The sequence below is a fragment of the Triturus cristatus genome, chromosome 1_2, assembly GCF_964204655.1.
Source record: "Triturus cristatus chromosome 1_2, aTriCri1.1, whole genome shotgun sequence".
Lineage (NCBI taxonomy): Eukaryota > Metazoa > Chordata > Amphibia > Caudata > Salamandridae > Triturus > Triturus cristatus.
The window spans coordinates 644,387,363-644,415,360 of record NC_140580.1 but is presented as its reverse complement, the minus strand read 5'-3'; the positions used below and the strand labels follow the sequence as shown (position 1 = coordinate 644,415,360).

The 27,998-nt window shown below is 49.2% G+C and overlaps 1 protein-coding gene across 3 annotated transcripts in view; it reads left to right on the top strand.

Moving 5' to 3' along the window:
* The window catches only part of LOC146867778 (synaptotagmin-15-like), a 278,429-nt gene that overhangs the window by 204,506 nt on the left and 45,925 nt on the right, over positions 1-27,998 (top strand). For all 3 annotated transcript variants that reach the window (XM_085607884.1, XM_085607875.1, XM_085607893.1), the window contains exon 6: positions 2,123-2,243. In XM_085607884.1, coding sequence (XP_085464010.1) covers positions 2,123-2,243 — 121 coding nt within the window. The remainder of the gene's footprint in view (positions 1-2,122; positions 2,244-27,998) is intronic.

Genomic DNA, 27,998 nt, shown 5'->3' with positions numbered 1-27,998 from the left:
CGAGTCTACGAACATGCATCGCAAAGCAGTGCATGTCTCGACCTAAAAAAACGATTTGTGCGACTCGCGCACAACAAGACGTGTGGCCGCTATGATTAAATGAAAATTTAAAAAAATTAGTTGGGTGACCCGCTTGAAACAAGATGCGCGGACGCCATTATTTATTGTTAAAGAAAAAAATTTAGTTGGGTGACTGGCCCACAACAAGATGCGCACCAGCCATGATTGATTGTTAAATAAAAATACGATTTGGGTGAGCTGCGCACAAGACGCACAAGCACCATGGTTTAATGTAAATTAAACAAGTGGATTTCCCTCACCTGTAAACACCATGGAGCCGGCAGCAGGCAACCTTCAACTGTCGGGAAAAGTGATCTCTTTTGCTGAGGAGGGGCCCTCAGAAGTGCTCAATAGGAGAACTGCACATCACGCCTTTGGGTCCATTTTGCCCGAGACCTTGCCATCACTCGGAACAACTTCACCGGAGGAGACTTGCAGTATACTCAGAGGCGATCAAAACGTTAGGCTTGCTTGGCTGCCGGAAACTGCACAGGGGGCGAGGGAGGAGAGGGAAAATGAACAAGCCCGCGAGTGGTGCGCGCAAAAGGCAAAACTACACAGGGGGCGAGGGAGGAGAGGGAAAGTCAACAAGCCCGCGAGTGGTGCACGCAAACGGCAAAACTACACAGGGGGCGAGGGAGGAGAGGGAAAGTCAACAAGCCCGCGAGTGGGGCGTGCAAACGGCAAAACTACACAGGGGGCGAGGGAGGAGAGGGAAACTCAACAAGCCCGCAAGTGGTGCACGCAAACGGCAAAACTACACAGGGGGCGAGGGAGGAGAGGGAAAGTCAAGAAGCCCCTGAGTGGTGCGCGCACGCACTGCAAGGAATTTAAGGAATGCAGCTGGCACACTGCGGGCCGCTTCTCGCTCCCGAGACCCCTAGGCCATGGGAGTGATAGTTTAGAGGAAAGGCGGGACATGCACCCGCCTTTGGCCATTTGCGTGCTTTCCTTATTGACAGCCACCCGCAAAGGCCAATGGAATGTGTGGGAGGAGTTCGACCCACACAGAGAAGTCTCTTGGAAGTCTGGAGTGATTCCAAGAGGCCCTCTCCTAGGGCAGCGCATGAGCGCTGCGCTAGGCTCGTCCTAATAAACCTCATCATCACCACAAAAGAGTGATTCTTCTTTTAATCACACTTCTCTTCTCCCGATAAAGCTGGTCCATCTTTGAAAAGGAAATATATCAGTAGAGGAAATGAAGCAAATTCTTGATCACCTGTGGGAGAATCTGAGATTTCCACAAGCTGACAAAAGAGAAAATTATTTTTGGGCCATTTTCTCAGAGTGAAGCACCCTCAGCTACAGCTCTTCCAAAACAGAATAAGTTTGCCGAGCCTCCCAGTGAAAGGACAATTGAAGGCCAGGAAGGTATGCTTGTTAAATACAGGATTTCCCAATTGATGGGTAGGTGGAGTTTTGAGCTTTCAATTTCTGTGTCTAATAAAGAGAAGTAGTACGAAATTGTCTGTCTGAAGAGATGGACACTCCTCAAAGCGTAATGACTGTAACGAGGAACAAAGGACTTAGAGTAATGGAATTACCAGTAAATTACTTGAGCATTCCATTTCCTCAGTCCATAAGCTACCTACCTGCCACCACACAACAATAGTATTCCCTAATATCCATGCTCCCCCGATCAACTGGATGTTTTATAATCTCGATTTTGTTTGTGATCCTACCTTTATCTGGAACACACTAACTGCATTTTAGAAAAGCCACAGATTTTTCAAACTGTAACACATTTTAAGAAACTCAAGCTTTCAACCAGAATTGAAACTAAAATCTGCCTTTCATGTTCCTACCTGCAGTGCTACCATATTTTATTTTCCTCTGCTTGCAGGTCAGCAGCCTCACCTTTAGGTCACCCTTTGATAGCGTAAGCGCTGTATACATAACATGCTATATGACATCATTATTGAAAATACATACATTTTAATTTAAAAATGTATTGATTGCTGCATTAAGACACATACTTGATGAAGTATGCCATGATATCTTATGTTATGTTGTGTTAATTGTGTGGCATCGTGACTGTAACTAAGTAACACTCTTATTTCAGCCACCATCTGAGTTCGGAGATGTCCAGTTTTCTTTGAGCTACAATGATTACCTTGGACGCCTCACCGTGGTTGTACTCCGAGCAAAGGGGCTGCAGCTCCAGGAGGAAAGAAATGCTGTCAGTGAGTGTAAATGTACTATTCTGAGATAAAACTGTGATCTTGCGTGAACGAAAATATGCTAATTTATGCCATTATATCTATGTGTATGGGGTATAAGGGAGAAGGGGGCTGAGCTTTCTATCTTACTGCCCATTTGCTCTGAGTGCCAACTGCTATTTACCCTTCACCCTCACTGTGAGCCCGAGTCTTTTGCTCCGGTTCATAATAGAGGTTGGCGATTACCAGCTGATAATGTCCTCAGCTGATAAAATAATCGTCAGCAAGAGAAAGAACAGGTGTCTGCAATGACCTCTGAGATAAAAGAAAACCTGAACTCATTGGGGCATATCAACAAGGACCGGCGATAATTATCGCTAAGCGCACTTAGCGCTAGGATAATTATCGCCGGGTAACGTGGAATTTTATCGCTGAGATAGCATGCTATTAGCAACGCTTATCTCAAAAGCAATAAAATTCCAAGTGCTAACTGCCAAATGTGAGATTATCGCTGGAAATCCAGCGATAACCTCACAAAGTTTGGCGATAGCTTGCTGATAGGGCAAGGCATACATAGCCATGATATCCACCTTCCATAGGATATCATGGCTAAGTCAGTCTTGAAGAGGTTATCGCTACTTTGCTTGTCGCTCTGCAGGTTAGCGTGCCCGTTGATAATTGGAGAAATGTCGCTTAGCGACTATTCTCCGGTTATGTCAGGGCAGGAATGCCCACTTTGCATCTCATTAGAGATGCAAAGATGGTCGTTTTTGGGAAAGGGTGATAATGCAAGGATTCACGCGGTAGCGTAACCTTGCTGATTAGGCGATAAAATTATCGCCGCTTTTCGCCCGAAAACGGCCGCAAAAGCGGCGATAATTTTTCAAACATTTCAGCAGTCACCAATTAATCCACTGTCCTCTATTAAAACAGGTAAGCAGGATTTCAAAAGACATGAAGGAAACAGTTATGAGGCTTATACTCATTGTCCAATCTAGATGACTATACAATGCTCCCTAGGTGAACACACAGAATGTTAGACTGCCATACACTGAAAAACAAACTCTGTACCATGAAGGGTTACATTAGGGTTGTGCAATCACTCCGAATGACGTACCTTCTTCTGATGTCTTTGCATATGCTAATTAGTTCTCTTCTTCCCACTTATTTTTGTAGGTATTGTGACCAACTTTAACAATGCCGGTTACTTTATCACAAGCCCAATTTTTAGTATGGCGAGTATCTGAAGACCACTTACACTATGTCAGTCTGATTTAGAGGTGTGTTGAAGCAAAAGCGTCCGGAATTGGCTTTTCTACCAGCTGCCTTTTCATGGTACTGTATCCACCAGTCCCTAAACTTAGCCTGATTACTGCAGATTTGCATAAAGGCACCATTAGAGAGCTCTACAGGTGACTCTCAAAGCTAAGAGCAGAAGATGGACAGCCCTGACTGTATGGCTATGTCCAGGGTTTGTAAACAACAGCATTATTGGCCGCCTGTGCTTAAAAAGTCAGCTATTGGGCACTGCCATTTTATAAGCCTGTACCTCTGTGTGATACTCCTATTTGTGTCTGTTTGGATCTCTTTAGGGTTTGCCCCCACTTACCTAGCTGCATGTCTGTGGTACTGACCAAATGAAGGCTGCAACTCAGACAAGGAACCAGTGTAGTGTTGAGGATGTTGGTGCTGTAGTAAAGGAGGAATAGACAACTACATCAAGGTAGTGCCATATTCTTGCTTAAGGGACCCCACTCTGCCTGAGAGTGCAACAACAACATTAGACGCCATTGTGTTGGGGTTATCCAAGACCTTTCCACAAATTTGTGTGGCCTGGTTTCACAGGCTTTTCTGGGAGAAGCCAATTTTGTATAGGCATGCATCCTTTCAGATGAGCAAGGGCCATACCTGCCTACATAGTCCTTGATGTCCATGGCCACAGCTTCTTTATCCCAAAGTGTATACATTCCTGCTTCCCCCATGTTCAGCTACAATTTTAAGAGGTGCCAGAGTGGCAGAATTCCAACTCAGAGAAGTATTTGTTTTCAGTGGATTTTCTTTCCATGTGTGGAGGTGGGGCAACGGCGGGGAAAAAAGTTGAGTTATGGTTTTAGCACGTGTATGGTGCACATTCCGCAACTGGAATTGCTCCCTAGTACTTTCAGGAGTCAAATAACTTTCTATATTGTTCCTGGGAAGCCACTGTAGACCGGTGTTATTAAGCTTGTTATGCTGGGTTATGGCTATTATGTTCATGTCATACTCTTGGTTGGGTGGCTATGCCATTGAACCATTCATGCATCAGTGTGGTGTTTATGAGTTAAGGCTAGAGGGTTTTGCAACTTCTTCACTATCATATAAAGCAATAGATATGTAGCTAACCTGGATATAGGGGATATGTGTGTGTGTGTATGTGTTTTGGTCCTTGACAGCAAGTGCTTTGGGCTATGGTCAGTGTATGATGATAGTTATACAAGTGGGAAGGGAGCACACTGCATCTCACCGCAGCACAGTTCATCGCATTGCATTCGGCTAAATGTAGTACGCTTACTTCAAAGTTTCTGCAGTTTTTCAACAAAGTAGGTGCAGGTAGTGCTGTTATCTCTAGACATGTGTTTCTGGGTTTAACCCTTCAACAGTAGACAGCAGAAGTGGTAGAGAGCAGAGAAAAGTCATCTGGGGTTGCTGAAATGCTGCCCAAGTCTTCACAGGTCACAGTACCACTCCACGGGCACACAGGTGCATCTCAGGTCAGCAACCCCAGATGACTTTTCTCTGTTCTCTATTACTTCTGCTCTCTACTGATGAAGGGCTAAATGTAGAAACACATGTCTAGACATAACACCACTACCATCACCAACTTTGGTGAAAAACTACAACTTTGAAGTAAGCGTCCTGCATTTACCAGAATGCAACTGGGTAAACTGAGATGAGAGGCAGTGTGCTCCGTTCCCTTATAGACTGTTAGTGTGTGGGCTGTTGTGGCGGGGGTACAGCATTGTGAGTAGACAGGCGCATCACTATTACGATGTAAGCACAACTCCTCACACCACTCTAGCTCAGGAAGACCCATCAGCCTGGTGATGGATCTTCAGGATATGAGGGGGGGGCACACTTCAGCTCCCTTTGTGTGAATGTCTAGAATGAATGCACAGACAGCCCCTGTCAGTCTAAACCAGACGTTGATTGGGGTCAGGCTGCAAAGCACAAAGAGTCATAAGCACATAGAAATGCCCACTTTCTAAAAGTAAAACAACAGAACAACAAATTGCCAATACTGATATTCAATCAAATATTTAATTCGATGGTGCACAGAAATGAAGCCTATGACACCCTTTTCAATAATTGAATTATTTCAACTTTATTTATACTTTCTTTTGTTTTTTGAAATTCATAGAAATTATTTCAAATACACTTCAACACTTCATATAGAAAAAATGGTAATAAAAAACATTTTCAACCAGTCCAATCAGACCACACATGATACAAAGCTGACCACACTCTCTTATACATTCCTTAACACTAACATACCTGATTCACAGCATTTGCACCCACACTACATATCAGCCATACACAATAACCTCAGCCTGGCAAAAAATAACTGTACAATCAATTGAGAAAGCCAGGGGTAACAACCAAACAACGACAGGATTTAGACAATAGTCATTCAAGTGCACTAATACACTACATAAACAGCTCTTTAAATCTACAACCAATTCACAGTGCACGAAAGCAATCACTTTTTTAAAACAAGTTTGTTTGGTATAAAACACGGAAGGTCGACGCGTTTCGAACCCACTCCTTAAGAGGGTTCTCTTCAGGACCACAATAGCTCTTATATCGTATAATTGATTCCAATATTCAATGGAAATATATCTATTGGTAAGATATAACGTTTGAAAGTTCTCAGCTGTTGGATTGCACGTAGTGGATAAATAAACAGGCTTCGTAAAGGAACTTTGGCGTATCTCAGAGTTCTGTCCCAGTATCACGGTCCTCCGTCATGGGAACAACATTCCGCATTAGGATTTTTTTCGAACTAATCACCGACAATCTTCACTTTCAAATTCTACTACCGCGTTGCGCTCGCGTCGCACGCTTCACGCCATTTCTAAAAGAGGCATTTCTAAAATAGTAATGAAAAATCCACTTACACCAATAAGCAGGCTTTATCACCACTATTCCAAACAAACCAAACATGGCAACGCTATTTCTTTCAGATCAGGAATTACCACCGAAAAATATATCAGGAAATTCCCAACCCAAACCTATGAGAGGAGCAGGTCTCACAGCAGTGAGAAACCAAGTAGGCTGTTTGTCACTATCAGGACATGCCACACAATAAAGGCACATGTCCTACCTTTTACCTGCACAGCACCCTGCCCATGGGGCTACCTAGGGTCTACCTTAGGGGTGCTCTATATGCAGTAAAAGGGGAGTTAAGGCTTGGCAGGTAGCCTTAATTGCCAAGTCAATGTGGCAATAAACTGCACACACAGGCCCTGTAATGGTAGAGGCCTGAGAAAGGTTTGAAAGGCTACTTCTGTGGGTGGTGCAATCTGTGCTGCAGGCCCACTAGTAGTATTTAATTTACAGCCCCTGGGTATATAGGATACCAATGTACAAGGGACTTACAGGTAAATTGAATATGCCAAACAGGTTTAAGCCAATCATCCCAAGTTTAAAGGAGAGAGCACATGCACTTTAGCACTGGTTAGCAGTGGTAAAGTGCCCAGAGTCCTCAAGTCAACAAAAAGAGGGTCAGACATACAGGAGGAAGAAGGAAAAAAGTTTAGGGATAACCCCGCAAAAAGGGCCAGACCTGACAAAGAAAAATAATATTGTGCTTGTTTACTCGACCATTGTGTTGAACACATATGTATAATATTAAGTGGTGTCCTTGGTTAATACAAACATAATTTTGAGTGAGAAACATCATACATGCAGATGCCACAATGCATTTCACTAATAACTTGCGCTGTGTTACATAAGCCAAACAAATGCTAAGGCTACAGTGTATCGTGATGTAAGACACATGCGGAACAATGCTTATGACAGCCACATATCATGTTAAACGCATTGCAATCACAAGGTTAGCGGGCAAGATGTGCACTTGTCAAGCATAGTAACTTCTAAATGAGCTACATTGCGTGAAGTCGGATTTCGGGTACCATAATGCATTTAAATGGTAACTCGTATTTAGACCGGTGCAAGTAACTCCATGCCGAGAGGCGCTCGAGCTCTGACAAGTTGACGAAACTATAATGTATCAGAGGTTCCCGCTAAGCAACAAAATGTAAGTTGTGCAGGCCCCTTACAGTATATATAGCTATATAGATATATATAAACTTCAGCCAGCCCTCTTCATTCATTGGTTTGTTGTTTTGTCGCTAACATTTTGTAATTTTATTTCCGCTCAATATAGCATGCAGAATGGACCAATAAGTTAGCCCAATTCAGCCACTGACAAACTTTACTGGGAGTGAAGGCATTCTGCTCTTTTACGCATAGCATATTCGCACACAATATACATAGTTTCAATCAGTGCCAGGAACTACTATGAAAATGTGCACTTCTTTAGACCCCAAAATATTTTTCTTTTTAGTCAATGTTTTTATATTTTTTACCATGAGAGCTAGAGCCCAGCAGCCTCCCCGACATTAATGTGTTATTAAAAAAGGTGAAAAAAAGATATACCTATTGGTTTTGTCACTGTTTGTTTAATTTATAGGAAACATATCATACTGTTGAGAGCATCTTGTTATAAAAAAGCCAGTTTCCAAGTTTCAAGTCGAAGCAACGAGATCAGGCTCAACAGAGGTTGCCCCTTTCATTTTTTGTATTAATTACATCTTGGACCTGGGCACCATTATGTCAGTTGCATTCCCAAGGGATGCGGTAACGTGTGCAGAAGGAAGGAAAGAAGATCCCAGATGTTATTCACATTTCCTCAGGCCAAGTGACCTAAACTTTAAATTAATTAAAGCCTCTCGCCACTGCTTCATGTCATGCTACCAGCTGCACGGCCTCTGTCAAAGACAGCCTGAAGCATGAAGCGTCTGGACTTTCTCAGTCATCTCAATCTGCTCGGCAGACGACAGTCATATTGAAAATAGTCTACAGGGACGTTCCAGATGCAATTAATAAACGATTTAGATGCAGTTTTTTTTAAATCGGTTTGTCCATTGCATTCAGCTCTCTAGGATGCGATATTACCTGTACATTGTTGTGTATCAGTGCGTGCACTAGGGCACACGCCGGCCGCTATTGACGTGAGGGCCCTTTCAAATTTACCAACCTGTGCCCAGTAGCCGCCACACAAATCTGGGTTTGGGTACCAGTGCAGGTGCAGTAGCCGCCACACAAATCTGGGTTTGGGTACCAGTGCAGGTGCAGTAGCCGCCAAACAAATCTGGGTTTGGGTACCAGTGCAGGTGCAGTAGCCGCCAAACAAATCTGGGTTTGGGTACCAGTGCAGGTGCAGTAGCCGCCACACAAATCTGGGTTTGGGTACCAGTGCAGGTGCAGTAGCCACCACACAAATCTGGGTTTGGGTACCAATGCAGGTGCAGTAGCCACCACACAAATCTGGGTTTGGGTACCAGTGCAGGTGCAGTAGCCACCACACAAATCTGGGTTTGGGTACCAATGCAGGTGCAGTAGCCGCCACACAAATCTGGGTTTGGGTACCAGTGCAGGCGCAGTAGCCGCCACACAAATCTGGGTTTGGGTACCAGTGCAGGTGCAGTAGCCGCCACACAAATCTGGGTTTGGGTACCAGTGCAGGTGCAGTAGCCGCCACACAAATCTGGGTTTGGGTACCAGTGCAGGTGCAGTAGCCGCCACACAAATCTGGGTTTGGCTACCAGTGCAGGTGCAGTAGCCGCCACACAAATCTGGGTTTGTGTACCAGTGCAGGTGCAGTAGCCACCACACAAATCTGGGTTTGGGTACCAGTGCAGGTGAAGTAGCCGCCACACAAATCTGGGTTTGGGTACCAGTGCAGGTGCAGTAGCCGCCACACAAATCTGGGTTTGGGTACCAGTGCAGGTGCAGTAGCCGCCACACAAATCTGGGTTTGGGTACCAGTGCAGGTGCAGTAGCCACCACACAAATCTGGGTTTGGGTACCAGTGCAGGTTCAGTAGCCGCCACACAAATCTGGGTTTGGGTACCAGTGCAGGTGCAGTAGCCGCCACACAAATCTGGGTTTGTGTACCAGTGCAGGTGCAGTAGCCACCACACAAATCTGGGTTTGGGTACCAGTGCAGGTGAAGTAGCCGCCACACAAATCTGGGTTTGGGTACCAGTGCAGGTGTAGTAGCCACCACACAAATCTGGGTTTGGGTAGCAATGCAGGTGCAGTAGCCACCACACAAATCTGGGTTTGGGTACCAGTGCAGGTGCAGTAGCCACCACACAAATCTGGGTTTGGGTACCAGTGGCAGACAATCGTTTGGTGTATATTCTGCTTTCCGTCATCGTATTTATCCCAGAGCAATGAAGGAAAACTTTGCCTCTCACAATTTACTTCAACCCCTGACACCGCCCCCCTCCCTCAGCTTTAGCATCTGCAGCAGCGGTAGTTTTTTATGGGCCTCTTTTCTGCAACTTGGCAAGTCAGAGATCCTAATTACCTTAAAAGAAGAAATAAAGGTGGGTTGCTACAAAAAGGGAGAGAAGTATTGACGAGTGGATGCATTAGTGGGTGAAAGGATGGATGAGTGGGTGAAAGTATGGGTGGTGAAAGGATGGATGGATGAGTGGGTAAAAGGATTGGTGAGTGAGCAAAAGGATGGATGGGTGGGTGAAAGGATGTGTGGAAAGATGAATGGATATATGAGTGGGGGAAGGATGAATGGGTGGGTGAAAGGATTGCTGAATAAGTGGGTGAAAGGATTTATGGATACGTGTATGAAAAGACATGTGGGCAAGAGAATGGATGGCTGGGTGGGTGAATGAGTGGGTGAAGCAATGTGTAGATAGGTGGATGAAAGGATGGCAGAGTAAATTAAATCTGAGAGGATGGATTGGTGGGGGTAAGTATGACAGAGTAAATGGAAATCTGAGAGGTGTGATGAATGGATGGAACAGTGAGTAAAATTATAGTAGAGTAAATAGAAATCTGAGTGGATAGATGGGTTGCATAGTAAAAGATATCTGAGAGGATGGATGGATGAATGAATGGACAAAAGGAACAAGTGATGGCTGAAAGGCTTTATTGTTGGCTGGGTAAGTCAAATGATGTATGTATGCGTGGATAAATGTATGAATCTATGCATGCATAGATACTGGATGTGTGAACAGATGGATGGGTGGATAGGATGGACAATGGATCGATGGAATGGGGAAAGGTTGAATGAATGATGGATACAAAAATGAATGCATGGCAGAATGTAAAGGTGAAGTGGTGGATTTTAGCAGGTAGATGAAGGGTGAAAGGATGATGGATAGAAGTGATAAGGGAGTTATTCTAGGGAGGTTCGGGTTCACTTGCATCGTGTGCTATATGCTGTCAGAGCCTTGGTCTAAGTAGGGGGAATTTTAATTTTCTGGCTACTCCCTTGCCTGTGATTCTCGTTTTCTAAGCCTAACTCCCATCAACAATTTTCCAGCGCCTGTTACAAGCATTTTAAACAGGCAGTTGGAAAGCACATTTATTTTTATTTATGCGTTCATTAACAGCAACATAACATTTCCATCGGAAAGGTTGTACATCGGATCTGTGACAGTACACAAGTCAATGAATATTACATTATTTATTTTTAAAGTTAATTTTACAGATTGATCATGCTAAAATATGCTGAAGTCTGGAAAAAACTGGCAAGGACAACATGCAGTGCAAAATGCAAGAAAAGTCGAAGAGCACATGGGGACCAATGCATACATTTCATAACCTATAACCTAGTGCTAGTCGTACCGGTGTAAATTTTCATCTCCAACGCTCCTGTCTTTTCCATGGGTAGATCGCCATACATATATGTTTATCACTTAGTAGTAAATGTGGGAGGTGTCAGGGGAGTGGCTATAAAATGGGGAATATTTACGACAAAATAAGAGGCGTATAGGGGAGGGTGAAGAGGGGATGAAGGAGGGACTTGGTAATCAAGACACCTATTCACAAAAGATTAAGACCACTAACACTCTTAAACTACCCTTCTAGAGTTACAACAGCTCAAAAGGCAACAAAGTAGACGTAAATGTGCTCCAGGCTGCCTTTAATAAGTCAGTGCAACACATGGTAACTCATTGATACTGCAATATATTCCTGTAGAAGATAATGGATGCAGAGACTTAAAATAACACCCCAGAAGACCTAGGTGCCGATTCCGATCCGTTAAAAAATATTTCCGTACGACTCGTATCCGTATTTTTTTCCGTACGAATCGTACAAGTCACGTCCGACCCGTGAAGTACGATTCATACGGGAAAAAGTACATACGGATCAGCCCGCTCCGTACAAATCGTAGCGGGAAAAGTTGTACGAGACGTACCCGGACACTTTTCCGTACGATTCGTAACAAGACAGTCCGAGCGTACAAGTACGATCCGGACCTGCTATCCGATTTACGAATCGTACGGAAAACGGCCCGTACACGGGGAATGACTCTACCCGCTACGAAGCGAAGTTTGTACGACTTGTAGCCCAGGAAAAGTTGTTCCCGGGGTACGAGACGTACAGGCCCCCCACCCCTCCCGTATGTACGCACCTTACCCCCCCGTATATACGCATCATACCCCCACCCCCCGTATGTACGCACCGTACCCCCACCCCCGTATGTACGCACCGTACCCCCAGCGTGTATGCGCTGGGGGTACGGTGCGTACATACGGGGGTGGGGGTATGATGTATACATACGGGGGTGGTGGGGGTACGGTGCGTACATATGGGGGGTGGGGGTACGTGCGTACATACGGGGGTGGGGGTACGGTGCGTTCATACGGGGGTGGGGGTACGGTGCGTACATATGGGGGGTGGGGGTACGGTGCGTACATACGGGGGTGGGGGTACGGTGCGTACATACGGGGGTGGGGGTACGGTGCATACATACCGGGGGTGTGGGGGGGCCTGTACGACTCGTACCCCTGGGGCATCAGCTTTTATGGCTAGTTTTGGCTCCCGGAAAAAAAGAGCCGTACGGAGTGCCGTAAGGACGGATCGTACTTGCTGGGCCATAAAACGCTGCTTACATACGTACGGACGGCGCGTACAGGCTGTTTTTTTACCCGTACGGTTTTTTGTACGATTCGTACGGAAATAGGCTTTCTGTACGAATCGTACTTCCTAGGTTGTACGGACAGTTTACCGGGTACGAGTCGTACGGAGAAAACGCTCCGTACGACGATTCGCAGGGCCTTTTTACCGGATCGGAATCGGCACCTTAATGTTAAAATAATACAATTATTTAGACTATATACCCATATATACTAATATATTTATTGTTTTCAGTGTTAAAGTTATATTACGCTTCATTTTACATATATTTAATTACAGAAATGACTTAAAGATAAACTTTGAAGCTTTTAATAAAAACTTAAAATAATTTTAAATGAATAAAAAACATACCTTTTACTAAAATTCACTAAATACTGCGAAAAATTAAAATTATAGTAATGTTAGGATTTTTTAAAATGCAAAAAATTATATTTATAATTTAATATATTAAGATTATTCAATTATTTAATGAACATTTAGGTGCCAATTCCGATCCTGTAAAACCCGGGTACGAATGGTCGTACGGAGCGCATTCTCCATACGACCCGTACCCGGGAAATCCACCTTACAAAGCAGCAAGTACGATTTGTACAGAAATACCATTTCCGTACGAATCGTACAAAACTACATGCGGCGAAAAAATACCCACAAGTCACTCCGCACGTAGCATTTTTTACGGAAGCCAAAAACTGCCGGGAAATTGAGGACGACGCGAACAAGGAGCACCGGTACGCGACGGACAGCCATGGACCCCATCCTACGTGTCATCCCGGCCCTCCTAGCCTACGACCTGGTGCACCGAAACCGCCGCAGACGCCGCAGAAGGTCAGAACAACACCCAGGGGCAAAGGGGTGGGGGGGCGAGGGGCAGGAAACATAACCCCCCCAAGTTAAAACATATATATCCTGCACATAACTTACCCCCATGGTCTGGTCACTTCGGGGGGCGTGTCCACCAATCCCACGTACCGCGACAACGGAAGTGGACGCATACCCGTCACCACTACAATGGTGGTACGGGCAGTACCCACGCTCTGGGGGGCGTGGGTACGGGCTGTACCACCATTGTAGTGGTGATGGAGGTGTACGCGCCGTACCCACGCTGTGGGGGGCGTGGGTACGGGCCGTACCACCATTGGGGTGGTGATGGAGGGGTACATGCCGTACCTAGGCTGTGGGTGTGTGGGTATGGCCCGTACCACCATTGGGGTGGTGATGGAGGGGTACGCGCTGTACCCACGCTGTGGGGGCGTGGGTACTGCCCGTACCACCATTGTTGTGGTGATGGAGGGGTACGTGCCATACCCACGCCCTCACAGCATGGGTACGGCGCGTACCCCTCCATCACCACTCCACTGGTGGTACGGGCTGTACCCACGCCCCCCAGATTGTGGGTACGGCCCGTACCACCATTGTAGTGGTGATGGAGGTGTACGCGCCGTAACCACGCTGTGGGGACGTGGGGACGGGCCGTACCACCATTGGGGTGGTGATGGAGGGGTACGTGCCGTACCCACGCTGTGGGGGCGTGGGTACGGCCCGTACCACCATTGTTGTGGTGATGGAGGGGTACGCGCTGTACCCACGCCCTCACAGCGTGGGTACGGCGCGTACCCCTCCATCACCACTCCACTGGTGGTACAGGCCGTACCCACGCCCCCCAGAGCTTGGGTACGGCCCATACCACCTGTACCCCTACGGCACCAGTACAGCATGGATACAAGGCGTACACATGCCACGAATGATGGCATAGGGCCTGTTGCAGCATATAAGCAGTATATTGGTGTGTGTGTATGCACAGGACAGCAGTGTACTGCACCAAGGGGGCGGGTGGGTGGCTGAACTCCCAGCAGTGGACAGAGACATGGGGGAGGGTGCATATCACTCCCAGCAGTGCCCAGACATATGAGGGGGTGGTGCAGAGGACTCCCAGCAGTGCCCAGACATATGAGGGGTGGGTGCATATCACTCCCAGCAGTGCCCAGACATATGAGGGGTTGGGTGCAGAGGACTCCCAGCAGTGCCCAGACATATGAGGGGTGGGTGCAGAGGACTCCCAGCAGTGCCCAGACATATGAGGGGTGGGTGCATATCACTCCCAGCAGTGCCCAGACATATGAGTGGTGGGTGCATATCACTCCCAGCAGTGCCCAGACATATGAGGGGTGGGTGCAGAGGACTCCCAGCAGTGCCCAGACATATAAGGGGTGGGTGCAGAGGCCTCCCAGCAGTGCCCAGACATATGAGGGGTGAGTGCAGAGGACTCCCAGCCGTGCCCAGACATATGAGGGGTGGGTGCAGAGGACTCCCAGCAGTGCCCAGACATATGAGGGTGGTTGCATATCACTCCCAGCAGTGCCCAGACATATGAGGGGTGGGTGCAGAGGCCTCCCAGCAGTGCCCAGACATATGAGGGGTGGGTGCAGAGGACTCCCAGCAGTGCCCAGACATATGAGGGGTGGGTGCAGAGGCCTCCCAGCAGTGCCCAGACATATGAGGGGTGGGTGCAGAGGACTCCCAGCAGTGCCCAGACATATGAGGGGTGGATGCAGAGGCCTCCCAGCAGTGCCCAGACATATGAGGGGTGGGTGCATATCACTCCCAGCAGTGCCCAGACATATGAGGGGTGGGTGCATGTCACTCCCAGCAGTGCCCAGACATATGAGGGGTGGGTGCATCATCCTCAGATGATCACAAATCCATGGGTCCATGAACGCATCCCCAATGTGCGACTATGTTGAGAGTGCCATATCAACACATCACTGACAGCAGTGTCCCACTCCCATGAGGATGGATGTCATTCCCCCACTGCATGACACACCACATGTGGGTGCGATGACAAATGACACATGCATACCCACCCCTTGCGGAGGCTGCACAATACACACACTGAGATCATGTCACAAGACTGTATAGTCATGTGAAACCCACTAAACTAAGAGAGCCAAAGGGAACACACACTGTCACGCACATTCCAGGACTGATAGGAATGTACAGGTGCTGGCACAGCCACCAAGTTGTTGTCTCCCATGGAAGGAATAGGGTGGACTTCCTACAGATACAATGCCCACAATTGTCAGTCAGGTGACCAAATACCCTGCAGAACAAGTACCATATGTGTGCTAGGCTGGGAGTACACACATGCATAGTGCGGAAAAGGGACCATTTCCCCATGGAGGCATGGCAACATACTCTATACACAAGTACAGTGACTACCAAGGATGGCACAGACGATGCAGACGGACACATTGCTGATCAGGCATGGACATAGTTGAAGGGATCCATCAGCCACCAAGGGAATGTAGACACAGGTCAGCACAACAATGGCGCAACTCCCTGCAGGGAAGATGTCAGGTGCCACAGAGGAAGGAACACTCCTTGGGACAATGTCTCACAACACAAAGAGCATACACGAATCATTGCAGAGACCTTGTGGTGCCACGCAGATACCAGGGTCCACCCCATGAGCAGCAGACTACTACATTTCCCAGATACCCAACACATGATCACCACCCCAACTCATGGAGCATCAGCACCAACATCAATACCTGAAAAGCAATTGTGTGCAAAGGAAAAACAAAATGCTTTATTCAGTATGAAAACAAAAAGTAGAAAAGGACACTATTTACAAAGGCCATAGGCCAGTCCAGACACGAAGTCCTGGGGGGGGGGGTGAACACATGGCCATGCGTCTCCCCTAGCTTGCCTGCACATTAGATACCTCTGGTTGATCGACTGGGGTGGGGGCATCATGTGGGGAAGGACCAAGCACCGCAGGGACAGGAGGGGGTAGGGCAGGTGTTGGGGGTGCAGGGACGGATGACTCCACCACAGGGTGTGGGGCAGCACCAAAGGTGGAGATCAGTACTGCGCTGCACACGTCTGCAAGATCTTGCTGCGTCTCCCCTGCACCCGAAGGAACCACAGGCCCCAAGGAGGGGGGGTCAGAGGGATGAGTTGCAGCGCTACTGGGGGAGGTGGTGGACAGGGGGGGGACTCTACTCCCCTACCCGTGGAGTGCCTTGCCCGTTTGCGCGCAGGTGAAACAGTGGGGCTGAGGCCCAGCACAGCCAAGTAGGTCTCCTTCTCAGACTGTGGGGCAGGGGAGCCGAGGGGAGTGACATCGGAGGGACTGGGGAGTGAGGCATGCGGACTCCTACTGTGGCTGCGTGTCCGACTGTGTGCCCTAGACCCAGTGGGTGTGCCTTCTTCCCCCTGAGTGTGCGTGACAGGAGGTGTGCGCTTGCCCTTCCCTGTTGGTGTGCTGCCTGTGTCTGGTGTGGTGCCTGCCTGGGAAGGTGTGTGTGTGCTTGGGACAGGAATGGGAGTGGGAAGTGTGGATGGCGCAGGGGTAGGTGGGGGGACAAAGCGCTGCAGGAGACTCACTGCTGCCGTCAGTGACGAGTCCATGGACCTCAGCAACATCCGTTGGTCAGACATCGCTGATGACATGCCCTCCATGTCCGACACCATCTGTGTCAGCAGTCTGGTGTGGCCATGGAGGACAGTCAGGATCGATGTCTGCCCAACCTGCAACTGCCGCTGAATGTCCACAGACTCGGCAGTGAGGGCAGCAGGGGAGACAGGGGCAGGGGGTACGTTGCCTGGCACGAAGGAGACACGTTGTTGCCCTACACGGACAGAAGGGACCCGAGCAACTGGGAGGGCGGTGATGGGAATGGAGGGGGCGGTGACAGTTGTAGTGCTGCTGCCAGCTGTTGGAGCAGCCTCCGCCCCCTCAGGGAGTTCAGCCTCGGACCCGTCTGCGTCGTAGTCGGTGGTGGTACTACCCAGGTCCTCCGCCGCACTCCCCTCGCCCTCCGTGCCACTTGATGCTGCCAACTCGCCAGGTGTGGTGGCACTGGATCCCTCCTCCACATCCGTGCAGGTGTCTCCCTCGGTGTCCCCCGATGATGCTGTGGGCAAGGTGAAGAGACAGGAAATAATCAGTCACCTGTGTACATCTGACACATGAGTCCAAACTAAATAGGTCACAGTGCATATCATGAAAAGCATCATGAGGAACATCTAAAATACCCAGCACATATGTAAGCCCTGCACTCCCCAGTTGGTTCACCCAACATGCCCCATGAAATAATGAAAATCAGGACACCACAGCAAATAACTGGATATCCAATTATACAGAGAAGCTAGTGCCTGTGAACAGTGGAGCACAGGTAGACCATGACGGCATGCCACCTCCTGGTCACTGTGAACGAAATAGTATTGGTGCACCCAATGCCAAATAACAGACGCCAATGCTGAAGGGGTACACTCATAGACCTGTGAGTACTGTAGAAAAGCAAATGTAATACTATCTGATCAATTGGGAAGCACAAAACTTTACACAATTGACATATTTGGAATGTGTGAATGTCCCACCTGTGGAACAGAACACACATGTGCAAGAATATCAGAAGTCACACAAGGAGGTGCACACAAACCTACATTTACACAGTCATAGTATGAGCTGCCCGCCTAATGGCAAGAAGCCAATGTTAAGAAGAAATGTGGTATCAGGAAGTACACATACATGGCACCAAGGTGGTCGGGATAACTTGACACCGGTAAGTTGCCTTCAGCAACAACCAAGGACTAACCCAAATGCTAACACACTGTGGGAACATGGATATGTATAAATCCTAAACAACTTTTGGCCTGAAATGTGCCCATGTTCTAATTGTGCCAGCGTATTCCACAAAAGTGTAAAAGTGGTACTTGTGCACTCCCTTGGGAGACATCTGTCATGCAGGCACATCATTGTCCTTCATAAAAATCAAAGTGAAGCATATAAACTATTGGGACATGTTGACAAGTGTAGTGAGTGCCAGGGCACATGCCTTCTTGAATAACAACTTAAAACATGCCACCTGTCACATGGCCATCCGTACCATGATGACACAGTTGGCAACACATCTGACACACTACCTGTCATGTGGAGTGGCACACATGTCCAGACACAGGACAATGCATTAGCAAATGGCCCTGAAATTGTGTTGGAATAAGGAGCACCTGCACTGAGGAGACACCCTGATGTGAACGAAGAATGTCCACACAGATGTCAGCACACTCAGACCAAACCACCTAGCATCTGGAGCACACACCCGTGCCAATAATGGATGAGCAGGAAACATGTTTTTTAACTTGTGATACATGCTGCAAAGCACAAACATGACACCCTGCACAACATGCCTGGGTCACTGCACGTTGAGTGTCTGTCCAGATAATCATCACACACTGGGTCAGACCTGGCAAGGAGACATAAGGTATGGACATATAGTCCTTGCCCGCAAACACACCCCATACCTGAGACAATGTGATTGAGACAGCTCAAAAAGTGACACCTCTCAATCTGGGTTTACTAAAAAGTGCATCAGGATATCCTAAATGTACTCCACATCACCTCGTGAGGCTGCCAACACATATTTGTGACACAAAACCTCAACAGATTGTTGTACATAGACACACAGGCACTGGCCAGTGTGAGGATGCAGAAGCAAAATGGGGTCAGCCTGTACAATGGGCACATGTAGCACACTTTAGATAAATACAAATGAGGCCAGGGAACAATGCCACAGAGGGAAAACTATGATGAACACATTGAGAATGGGCACAGTGTTGGATGACACACATGATACAGAGGCAAGGGTGTCTTAGGGTACTGAAGTGGGCACACTGCTCCATGGGCCTGGAATTATCTGACTGTAACATGAGCTACCGTCCCGGCACTATGCATATCTCCCACTCATGCACATCATGTCTGAGGCCACAACATCGGTCATGCATGCTGCAAGTCTGTTCATTTGAACACTCACACTCCTATGTTGAGACTCAGCATCAGTGCCAACTGATATGGACCCCCAAATGACTGAACAGGACAGGGCACAGGCAAGGTAACAACACATGTCTCCACCCCACCCCCACATGATGCAGACAGCAATGTGCACTTGGATTAACCGCCAGCCTAGATGACCATGTGCAATAGTGATTACACACAGACCAGGGAACACATGTCAAGGAGGGGAAAGGAGGAAGAACAGCAGCGGATGACTTTGGGAAACTGAAAATGCAATGCATATATTAACCCTGCCAGTGTATCCATGCGACTGGGCACTTCCCAAAGCTGGTGACACACAACAAACACACATGTACCTACCCCCTTGCTGCTGCTGCATCGCCTGTAACAGCCTATCCATGTCAGGGAAGACCACCGCCAGGACACGCTTCATTTGGTGGGTCAGGCACCGGCGCCCGCGGTTCTTGCCTTCTGGTGAGTCCCCCAGCAGGACCCGGGCGATCCTCCTTGTCCAGCACCGGATGTCCTGCCAGCGTTTCCTCACCTGTGCCAGGTGCCGACTGCGACCCTCCACAGATCTCACGGCCCTGACGGCCCGCTTCCATATCTCCCCCTTGGCGTAGGCAGTTACCTGTGAGGATGAGAAAGTGAGACAACATCACTACACCTGCTCCATGTCACAGAGACACACATTTGAACATCTTTGATATGTTGAACAGGGCATAGTATGCTGCCAACGAATAGCACCTTTGTCATAGGGACGTTAGGCTCTGTGGAAGCCCCAATGCGCTACATGGCATTGAAAGTACACAGGTGGCATGAGCGGTGCGACACACTCCCTGATCATGGCACTCTGGACATCACAAGCAACACAAAGCTGATGGCCAGCACCTCCAAGCAGTCACATGCGCCAGGCCACTGACCCAACAACAGCAGACTACACAGACACACACAGGCACAGATCATTCACCTGCCAGTGGCAACAGCCGATACAAACCTCACTCTGCACATGTGCCACTTGCCTGGGGGGTGTCACAGGCGTGGGGCTAGCCCAGCAAGTCAGACACACAGCACGGATCACTTCTCACATCAGATGGGTCGAGCTGTTGCCTCCTCCATGCAGCTGTGGTGCAACACTCCACATAGACACTCACCCACATGACAAGGAACATTCACACACATCAATGTCCAGATCATTTGGACACTCTCACCACAGCTCCACTCAACTCCCACACATCTGTGGGTACAGTCACCTGTCACACGGGGGGAACACTGAATCACCTTAGGACTATAGAACAAGAAGGGCTAAGAGGATTAGCTATCCTGAATGTGCCATGCAGCATGCATTGAATGTCACAGTAAGCACAATGCAAGTGAGGAGTGCACACATGAACCACATCATGCTCTGCATGACAGACATGAGCCATTCCACCCCCCCCCCCCCGGGACCCACTCTAAACAACATTTCATGTCTGTCACACCTGGACACAATGCCAGAAGTGCCAGTCACAAAAAGAAGGGGCACAGTCAAAGGTAGCGGAGTCAGCACTCACCTGCACCCCTGGTCTACCATACAGGCTGGGGAACTGTGGGAGGATGACGTCCAGCAACGCCTCATTCTCTTCCTGTGTGAATGGCTGGGCCCTCTCCACAGACCGCGACATGGTGCCAGAGGAATCACAAGCAGCAGCAGTGGTGTCGAATCAAAGGTTGTGCAGGCAGTGCCCTCTCATGGGTTCTGCCTGACTTATATCTGCCTTGCTGGCCTATTTCAGTAACAGGAGTGCAGAGTGATTGGTCAGACTCCTTTGCATCCTACGTTTCCTCCAATCTCTTTAAACATACACCAGTGACACCATTAGCATTTTTTCAAATTTGCAGCATCATGTCAAGTCAACAACCACTTTGCAACAATGTATAATGTGGCCAACTGCTTTTTCCAGGCCACATGATGGAAAAATTTGATCTTCAAACTGGGTATCCATGACAACCAGCATGCATGTAGGCCCTAATACTTGTCCCTTATGTGTCCCATTGTAAATTTCAAATCCCCACACAGGTACGGTGCGTTTCACACGTACCCCTAGGGCACCACTACTCTAGTGCTATGGGCCGTACACACGCGTGTGTACGGCCCGTAGCACTATGGTAGTGTTGCCGTAGGCGTACGCCAAGGTGCTACGGGCCGTACACGCGTGCCATGGTGCTACGGGCCGTACACGCGTGTGTACGGCCCGTAGCACTATGGTAGTGTTGCCGTAGGTGTACGCCATGGTGCTACGGGCCGTACACGCGTGTGTACGGCCCGTAGCACTATGGTAGTGTTGCCGTAGGCGTACGCCATGGTGCTACGGGCCGTACACGCGTGTGTACGGCCCGTAGCACTATGGCGTATGCCTACGGCAACACTACCATAGGGATACGACCCCTACACACACATGTACAGCCCGTATCTCTATGGCGTACGCCTACGGCAACGCAACCATAGGGATAGGACCAGTGTGTACACGTACGTGTGTACGGTCCGTACACACACGCGTACTCCTGACCAACCCCTATATAGTGATACGAACGTACACACGCCCTCAGAGCATGTGTACGGTGCGTTTCACAGCTTACACTGGTGATAGGAGGCGCACAGGAAAGGAATGGAGGTGTCAGACTCGCACAGGAATGGACATCAAGTCATTGTCAGTGCAGTCCTTCATGTGTAGGGCCTAGGTGTGTCAGGCAGTGATGTGGCACATGTCTCCTCATGTTTTAACCCAATAGTTGTGTGATGACCTGTGTACACATGTCATGTGTGATGGGGCCCTATGTGGCACACTTCCCCTTCACACCTTTAACATGTGTGCATGTAGTACTAACTTGTCAAGCACTGCATCACTGGCATGGCACAGTCACCAACACCTGCAACTGTCCCCTGATGCCAGGTACACGGATGATGACACCTGACATCTAACTACCAGCGTGCCATGATGTGAATATGTCATGTGTGTGTCATGTGTTCCCATGAGCTTGCTATTGGTGTTCCGTCAACTGCATCTGCTGTAGCTGCATCCAACATGTGTCTGTGTTTAGATGTTATGTTTCTGTTGTCTTTTCTCTTTTTTCAGTAATGGGTCAGAAAGCGCCGGGACACTCCTCGGAGTAGCCGTGCGCTATACAAGTCACCCATTAACATTAACATGGCCATGGCACACAATGACGCACACCAGGCCACATGTGGAATCACACGTAACGTGTGTCTGTATGCATCGAACAGGGACATGCGAGCTGAGGACATATCTGCGTAGTCTCAATGTCTGTGTGATCAGTTTTGACATGTACCCTTCATGGCAGTGTGTGTTGTCTGTCCTTTTTCAATGACATGTGACCTGTGCGTCTAGCTTGCCGCCAGCTGTCTGTATGAGATGAGATCCTTCAAATGCACATATGTGGATGTATGTCACTCCTGTAATGTGTCTGGCTGTTCACTCACACTGGCCCACAGCTACTTTCATGGCATGTCATGTAGACCTTGACAATCCACGTTTGTAGCTGGCTCTTGGTAGGAGTATCACCTGGCTGGCATACGTGTGCAGGATGTATTGCACAGACCAGACTCTGTATGTAGCATATGTGTATTAGCTGTTGAACATGTGCTCAGTTCATTGACATTGGTGTAGTAATGTACTCAATCTTCGTTATTCCTTCCAAATTTCTGCAGGGCACCGCCTCTCCCCCGACCAATGCCAGACTTGGCTGCCATGAGGGAACGTGACTGCATACGCCGCTACAGATTCCCCCAACAGTTAATTGTGGACCTGACAAACAGGCTGGCACCACACCTCCAACCGCGACACAGTTATCCGACTGCGCTGACCCCCAAGATGAAGGTGATGTCAGCCCTACATTTCTTTGCCACCGGTACGTTTCAATTGACCATAGCTGATGTGGGTGGCATGTCCCAGACCATGTTCAGCCGTGTCCTGCATGATGTTTTAGAAGCCATGTTGGAGCACCTGGATGAATTCATCCATTTTCCAACTCGTGAGCAGTTGACAGGTATCAAGGGTGAGTTCTATGCCCTGGGAGGGATGCCCCATGTAATTGGGTCCATTGATGGGACACATGTGGCTTTGGTACCACCACAGGCACAGGAGGTAGCCTATAGAAACAGAAAACATTACCACTCCATTAATGCCCTTGTGGTGTGTCTTGCTAACATGCTGATTTCCCATGTCTGTGCACGTTTTCCAGGGTCCGCACACGATGCCTACATCATGAGGCGTAGCAGGGTGCCAGAAATGATGCTGCAGCTGCACAACGAACGAGCATGTCTTGTTGGTGGGTAGACTCTGTTTGTCCAGTATTCAGCGGTATCTTAGTATGTGACGGCATCTCATGACCCACTTCTCTACATGATGTTTCCATGTAGGGGACTCTGGCTATCCCAACATGCCATGGCTGGTGACACATCTCCGCAACCCCAGAACAGCTGCAGATCACCGTTACAACAATGCCCATGGGCAGAGCAGGCGAGTGATTGAGAGGACGTTTGGCCTCCTGAAGAGCCGATTCCGTTGCCTCCACAAGACCGGCGGGTCCCTCCCATATGCACCGGTGAAGGTCTGCAAAATCTTACTCGTGTGCTGCATGCTGCACAACATGGCAGTGGAGAAAGCTGTGCCACTCATCCTGGATCCCGATGTGCAGGAACATCCACCTGTGGAGGATGACGGCCTTGGTCACGAGGCAAGTGAGGAGGAGGAGGAGGAGGAGGAGGAGGAGGACATCAGGAGTCAGCTCATACGCAACTTCTTCTCATAATGGTGAGTCCCTGGGTCTGAGTGTGCACACTTGGAGCCTTGTGTGGCATGTGTTGCAATGTGTGTGTCCAGCTGACTGTATGCTAAGTGACTTTGAGGTGTGTGCTGATGTGTCACTCGAGTGCTGTCATCATTCCACACATTTTAGCTGACACACTCAATTGACAACTAGCATGGTGTCAACCTTATTCATGTAGAGTACATGACCATGCATGCGGATGACTATGTTTTTCCTGACTTCTTGTGTGTCTCTCATCCCCAGGTAGTTGCGCATGCTGTCTGCTCGTGGCATCGTTGTGCTCCTGCTATTCCTCATGAGTAATGCAACGTGTGCTGAATCAGCGGTACATACACGGACATGGTGAAAAGTCTCCTTTGGGTAAGGATTGCAGCAAGGCTTTTTGGGTGTGGTAGTTGTTTGTAATGTGTGGGCACTGCTCCTGTGCAGGTTTTGTTACTATGCATACATGTCGACTCACCATGGGGCACATGACATGTAGCATGACTCACATGAATTGATAGTCACACTTCGTGACAGTCATCTGTTATGGGATTGTGGTTTTTGATGAAGGCATCAATGTGTGTACAACTTCCCTCTGAAACATACGGGAGGCTACGGGTGGACATATTGCGGGACATCCCCATAAGAGGCTCAATGGGGAATTGCAGCCTCTCCGTGTGCAGCAGGGGATGTTTGTCTCACCCCCTTCACTTGTGTGCCACTCCCATGGATTTACAGCATCTGTGGTGCGAAGGGGGTGTCCAGTGTAGGTCCCACATGTTAATCCAAAAGACCTGTGAGTCTGTTAATATTGATGCATTTCCATGGGTGTGAGCCTGAGTAATAAAGGTGTTCCTCAGCCTCCAAGGTGCCTCATCTCTGTCAATGCAGGTCTCTTGCCACTGTGCATGCGCCATCTCTGGCATGGTTGTCAAGGATTGTGCATATGAGTCTATGTGTAGAATAGCAACCTGCATGCTGTTCTATATGTATTTGATTCTCTATTGTGCATGAAGTCCATGGCTGTGTATGTGTTTTGGTATGTTGGTCCCCACAACGGGCCGTCAACTCCTTCTGGGGTGTGTTTCCTGTGCGCAGCTTGGCCTTCAGTTTCATGATCCGGTGTCAGTCATCTTTGGGGATTGTGCATCCTTTGTCTCTGGGTGTGCCATTGAAAACCGGTCACTCCTTCCTTGACATACACCTGTTGCAGTAGTCCTTTCTGACATCCTAGTCTTTGTGTGGAAATTGTGGCATAGTTCCCAGGACATGCCGCCTGCTGTTGCAGCCACTGCAGCAAGAAGTTTCCTGATTTGGCAACACACACACATCAAAGATGCTCCTCCCTTCCTCCATCAACCCATTAATTTGGCTGTCATCAGCTTGTCTGTGCCACAGTTGCGGCCACGCGGTGCCAAAGGCTGGACTGTCTGCACATGCAATGTGCACATTGCACGAGCCTCATGTCCTTGCATGACCCACATCACACTACAGTCTGATGTTGCAGCCACCCTCCAAGCAATGTCCATCCACACATCTGCCGACAGCTCTCAGGCATACACTAAGCGCACACACAACACCTTTGCATGATGAGTGTGCAACTCCGACTGCCTACACAGCGCTGCCATGCCTTCCAGGCCCTGTCACACCCACCAGGTCATGTCCCTCCTACTCCCCACCAGCTCTGTACCCCGGCAAGGCCATGGGAGTGAGACTCAAGGCTTTTGCATGTAGTATGCTGTCGTTGTGAGGCACATGGCACAGATATCATCTCTCAGCGTGTCAATCTACAATGTGTCCAGGACCCCCCTCTCCACCATCACATGCGCACACAACCTCATCATCAACTCGTATGCCATTGACAGCCAGGTGCTCCTCACCCTCACCAAGGACGCAGACATTGCCAGTTTCAATATTCTAGATTGCATGAGATCCATTGATGAATGGCAGAACAGCAGTCACCTGAGGCTGGACTTGTACAGGACTGAGGTCAACATCTGAGGATTGTCCCCTTACAGCTGGGTCAACTGCTTGTGTCCCACCCGCAGAAGCCCCGCACAAGCACCCAGTGTCCATGCACACAAGATGGTGTGCATCATGGATTGCGTGCTCACATTTGCCATGGTAATCACCAGCATCTGTGCCTCAGACTGCAACACCCTCTGCATTATGCACATGATCTCCAGATAGATCGACTCCAAGGAAAGACGGACCATCCCCCAGGTCCACGACAACATCCGTGTCAAATACTGCCCTGCCCTCTACGGGGCAGCCACATCCAAACTCCCAAGACACTTGTCCACATCCAGGCTGCATCTGCACACCTCAGCTACAACATCCCGCGCCGCAGCCACATCACCGTCCAGCAGAGATAGCTGCAATGGATCACTGTGTGCTGCAGGATGACCTTCAGACTCCCCACCCACACTCAGGAGGCAGGTCACAACCCTGACCAAACACCAACCTTGTCCCACTGTCATCCGAGAACCCGTAGTGCCATCTCCGTGCATCCAACCTTGACCTGGCCACCATTCTTCAGATCCACCGTACTCCAGCATGCAGGACATAGTTCTCCCACCTGGGAACACATACCTGGGACTCCCTCCCCGGGAACCTCCAAATGAGGCATGACCTCTACGCCTTAATGATACTCTTCCAAATAGATCTGTCCGCACAGTATTGCAAGCAACCCCTCAGCAGCTTGAGGCCATCACAGGTGAGTATTGTGCTCCATGTCTGCATTGACTGATAAATTGTGACCCATGTGTGTCCTGTACCAGACTCAGATCCCAGGGTATGGATGGCTGGAGTTAGTTCAACACTCAGGCATAGTTTGACATTTACACACACATATGTTGTGGACTAATGCCAAATGACAGCAACATCTCATGAAAAATTTTATTTTTTATTTTTGGTGGGGTAAGTCTTTTGGTAGATGTACTAAGGTGCATAGAATCCAAACTTCACAGGGGGAGATGGCATCCTTGTCAGTTGGAGTCATCAGAGTCCAGACCACAGTGTTGGTCATCATTGGTCAGACTGTGACCAGCAAGTCCATGTGGCAGAGTATGTCATTGGGTGAGGTGCTGCTGTTGCGCCAGTGGGCCAGGTGCCAGGCCAGGTGACCTGGGAGATGTGGATGGTCCGCTGACTCTCACGGTCTTTTCCGTGGATGACCCACCTTCCTTGCGGGACCCTCAGATGCAGGCCTTGACGATGCTTGGGACGCTCTGTCGGATGAATCCTCCTCCTCCTCCCTCCCGGTGGCTGGTGCTGGTCTTCGCCTGGTGGCACAGGGAGGGTTGCCCATGTTGTGGGCGATCCGACGGAGTGAACGGCTCATGTCCGTTTGCACCGCCAGGAGCTCAGCCAGTCTTGCCTCCATCCGTCCCTGGTGTTGTTGTTGACTGGCACGTTGCTCGGCCTGCAGGTTCTTCATCTGGTCGAGGGTCCCCTTCATCTCTATGAGGCTCGACACTACCTGGCTGATGCCCCTGGTGTCACGCCGGTATGTGTCCAGGATGTGGCGTATGTGTGACATACCGGTTCCCTCAGCTGGCTGGTCAAGTTCTCGCCTCCGCCTGCCTCCACTCCCACCACCCCTGCCCACACGAGCCTGGCCTGCCGTTGTGGGCACATCAGGTCTACGGGACCCCTGAGGGATGGCATTATCTGGGTTGTCTGCCTCCTCCTGGGTGCCCGGAGAACCTTGTCCCTCCTGGCCAGACTGGCTGTGTTGTTCAGCGCGAGCAGGGCTCCTGGGTGTCTCCTGGGATGTGGCAGGAATGGGGGTGGTGGTTGGCACAGATGTACCTGACGCAGGTGCTGCAGGGGCTTGGGCACCAGAGGGGCCAGGTTGGTCGGGGTCATCCACGGAGTGGTGAGAGTCGTCGCTGCCAGTGGGATCATCTTCACGCTGAGCCTGGGACTGTGATTGTTCCCCCCCATTGTTGGGG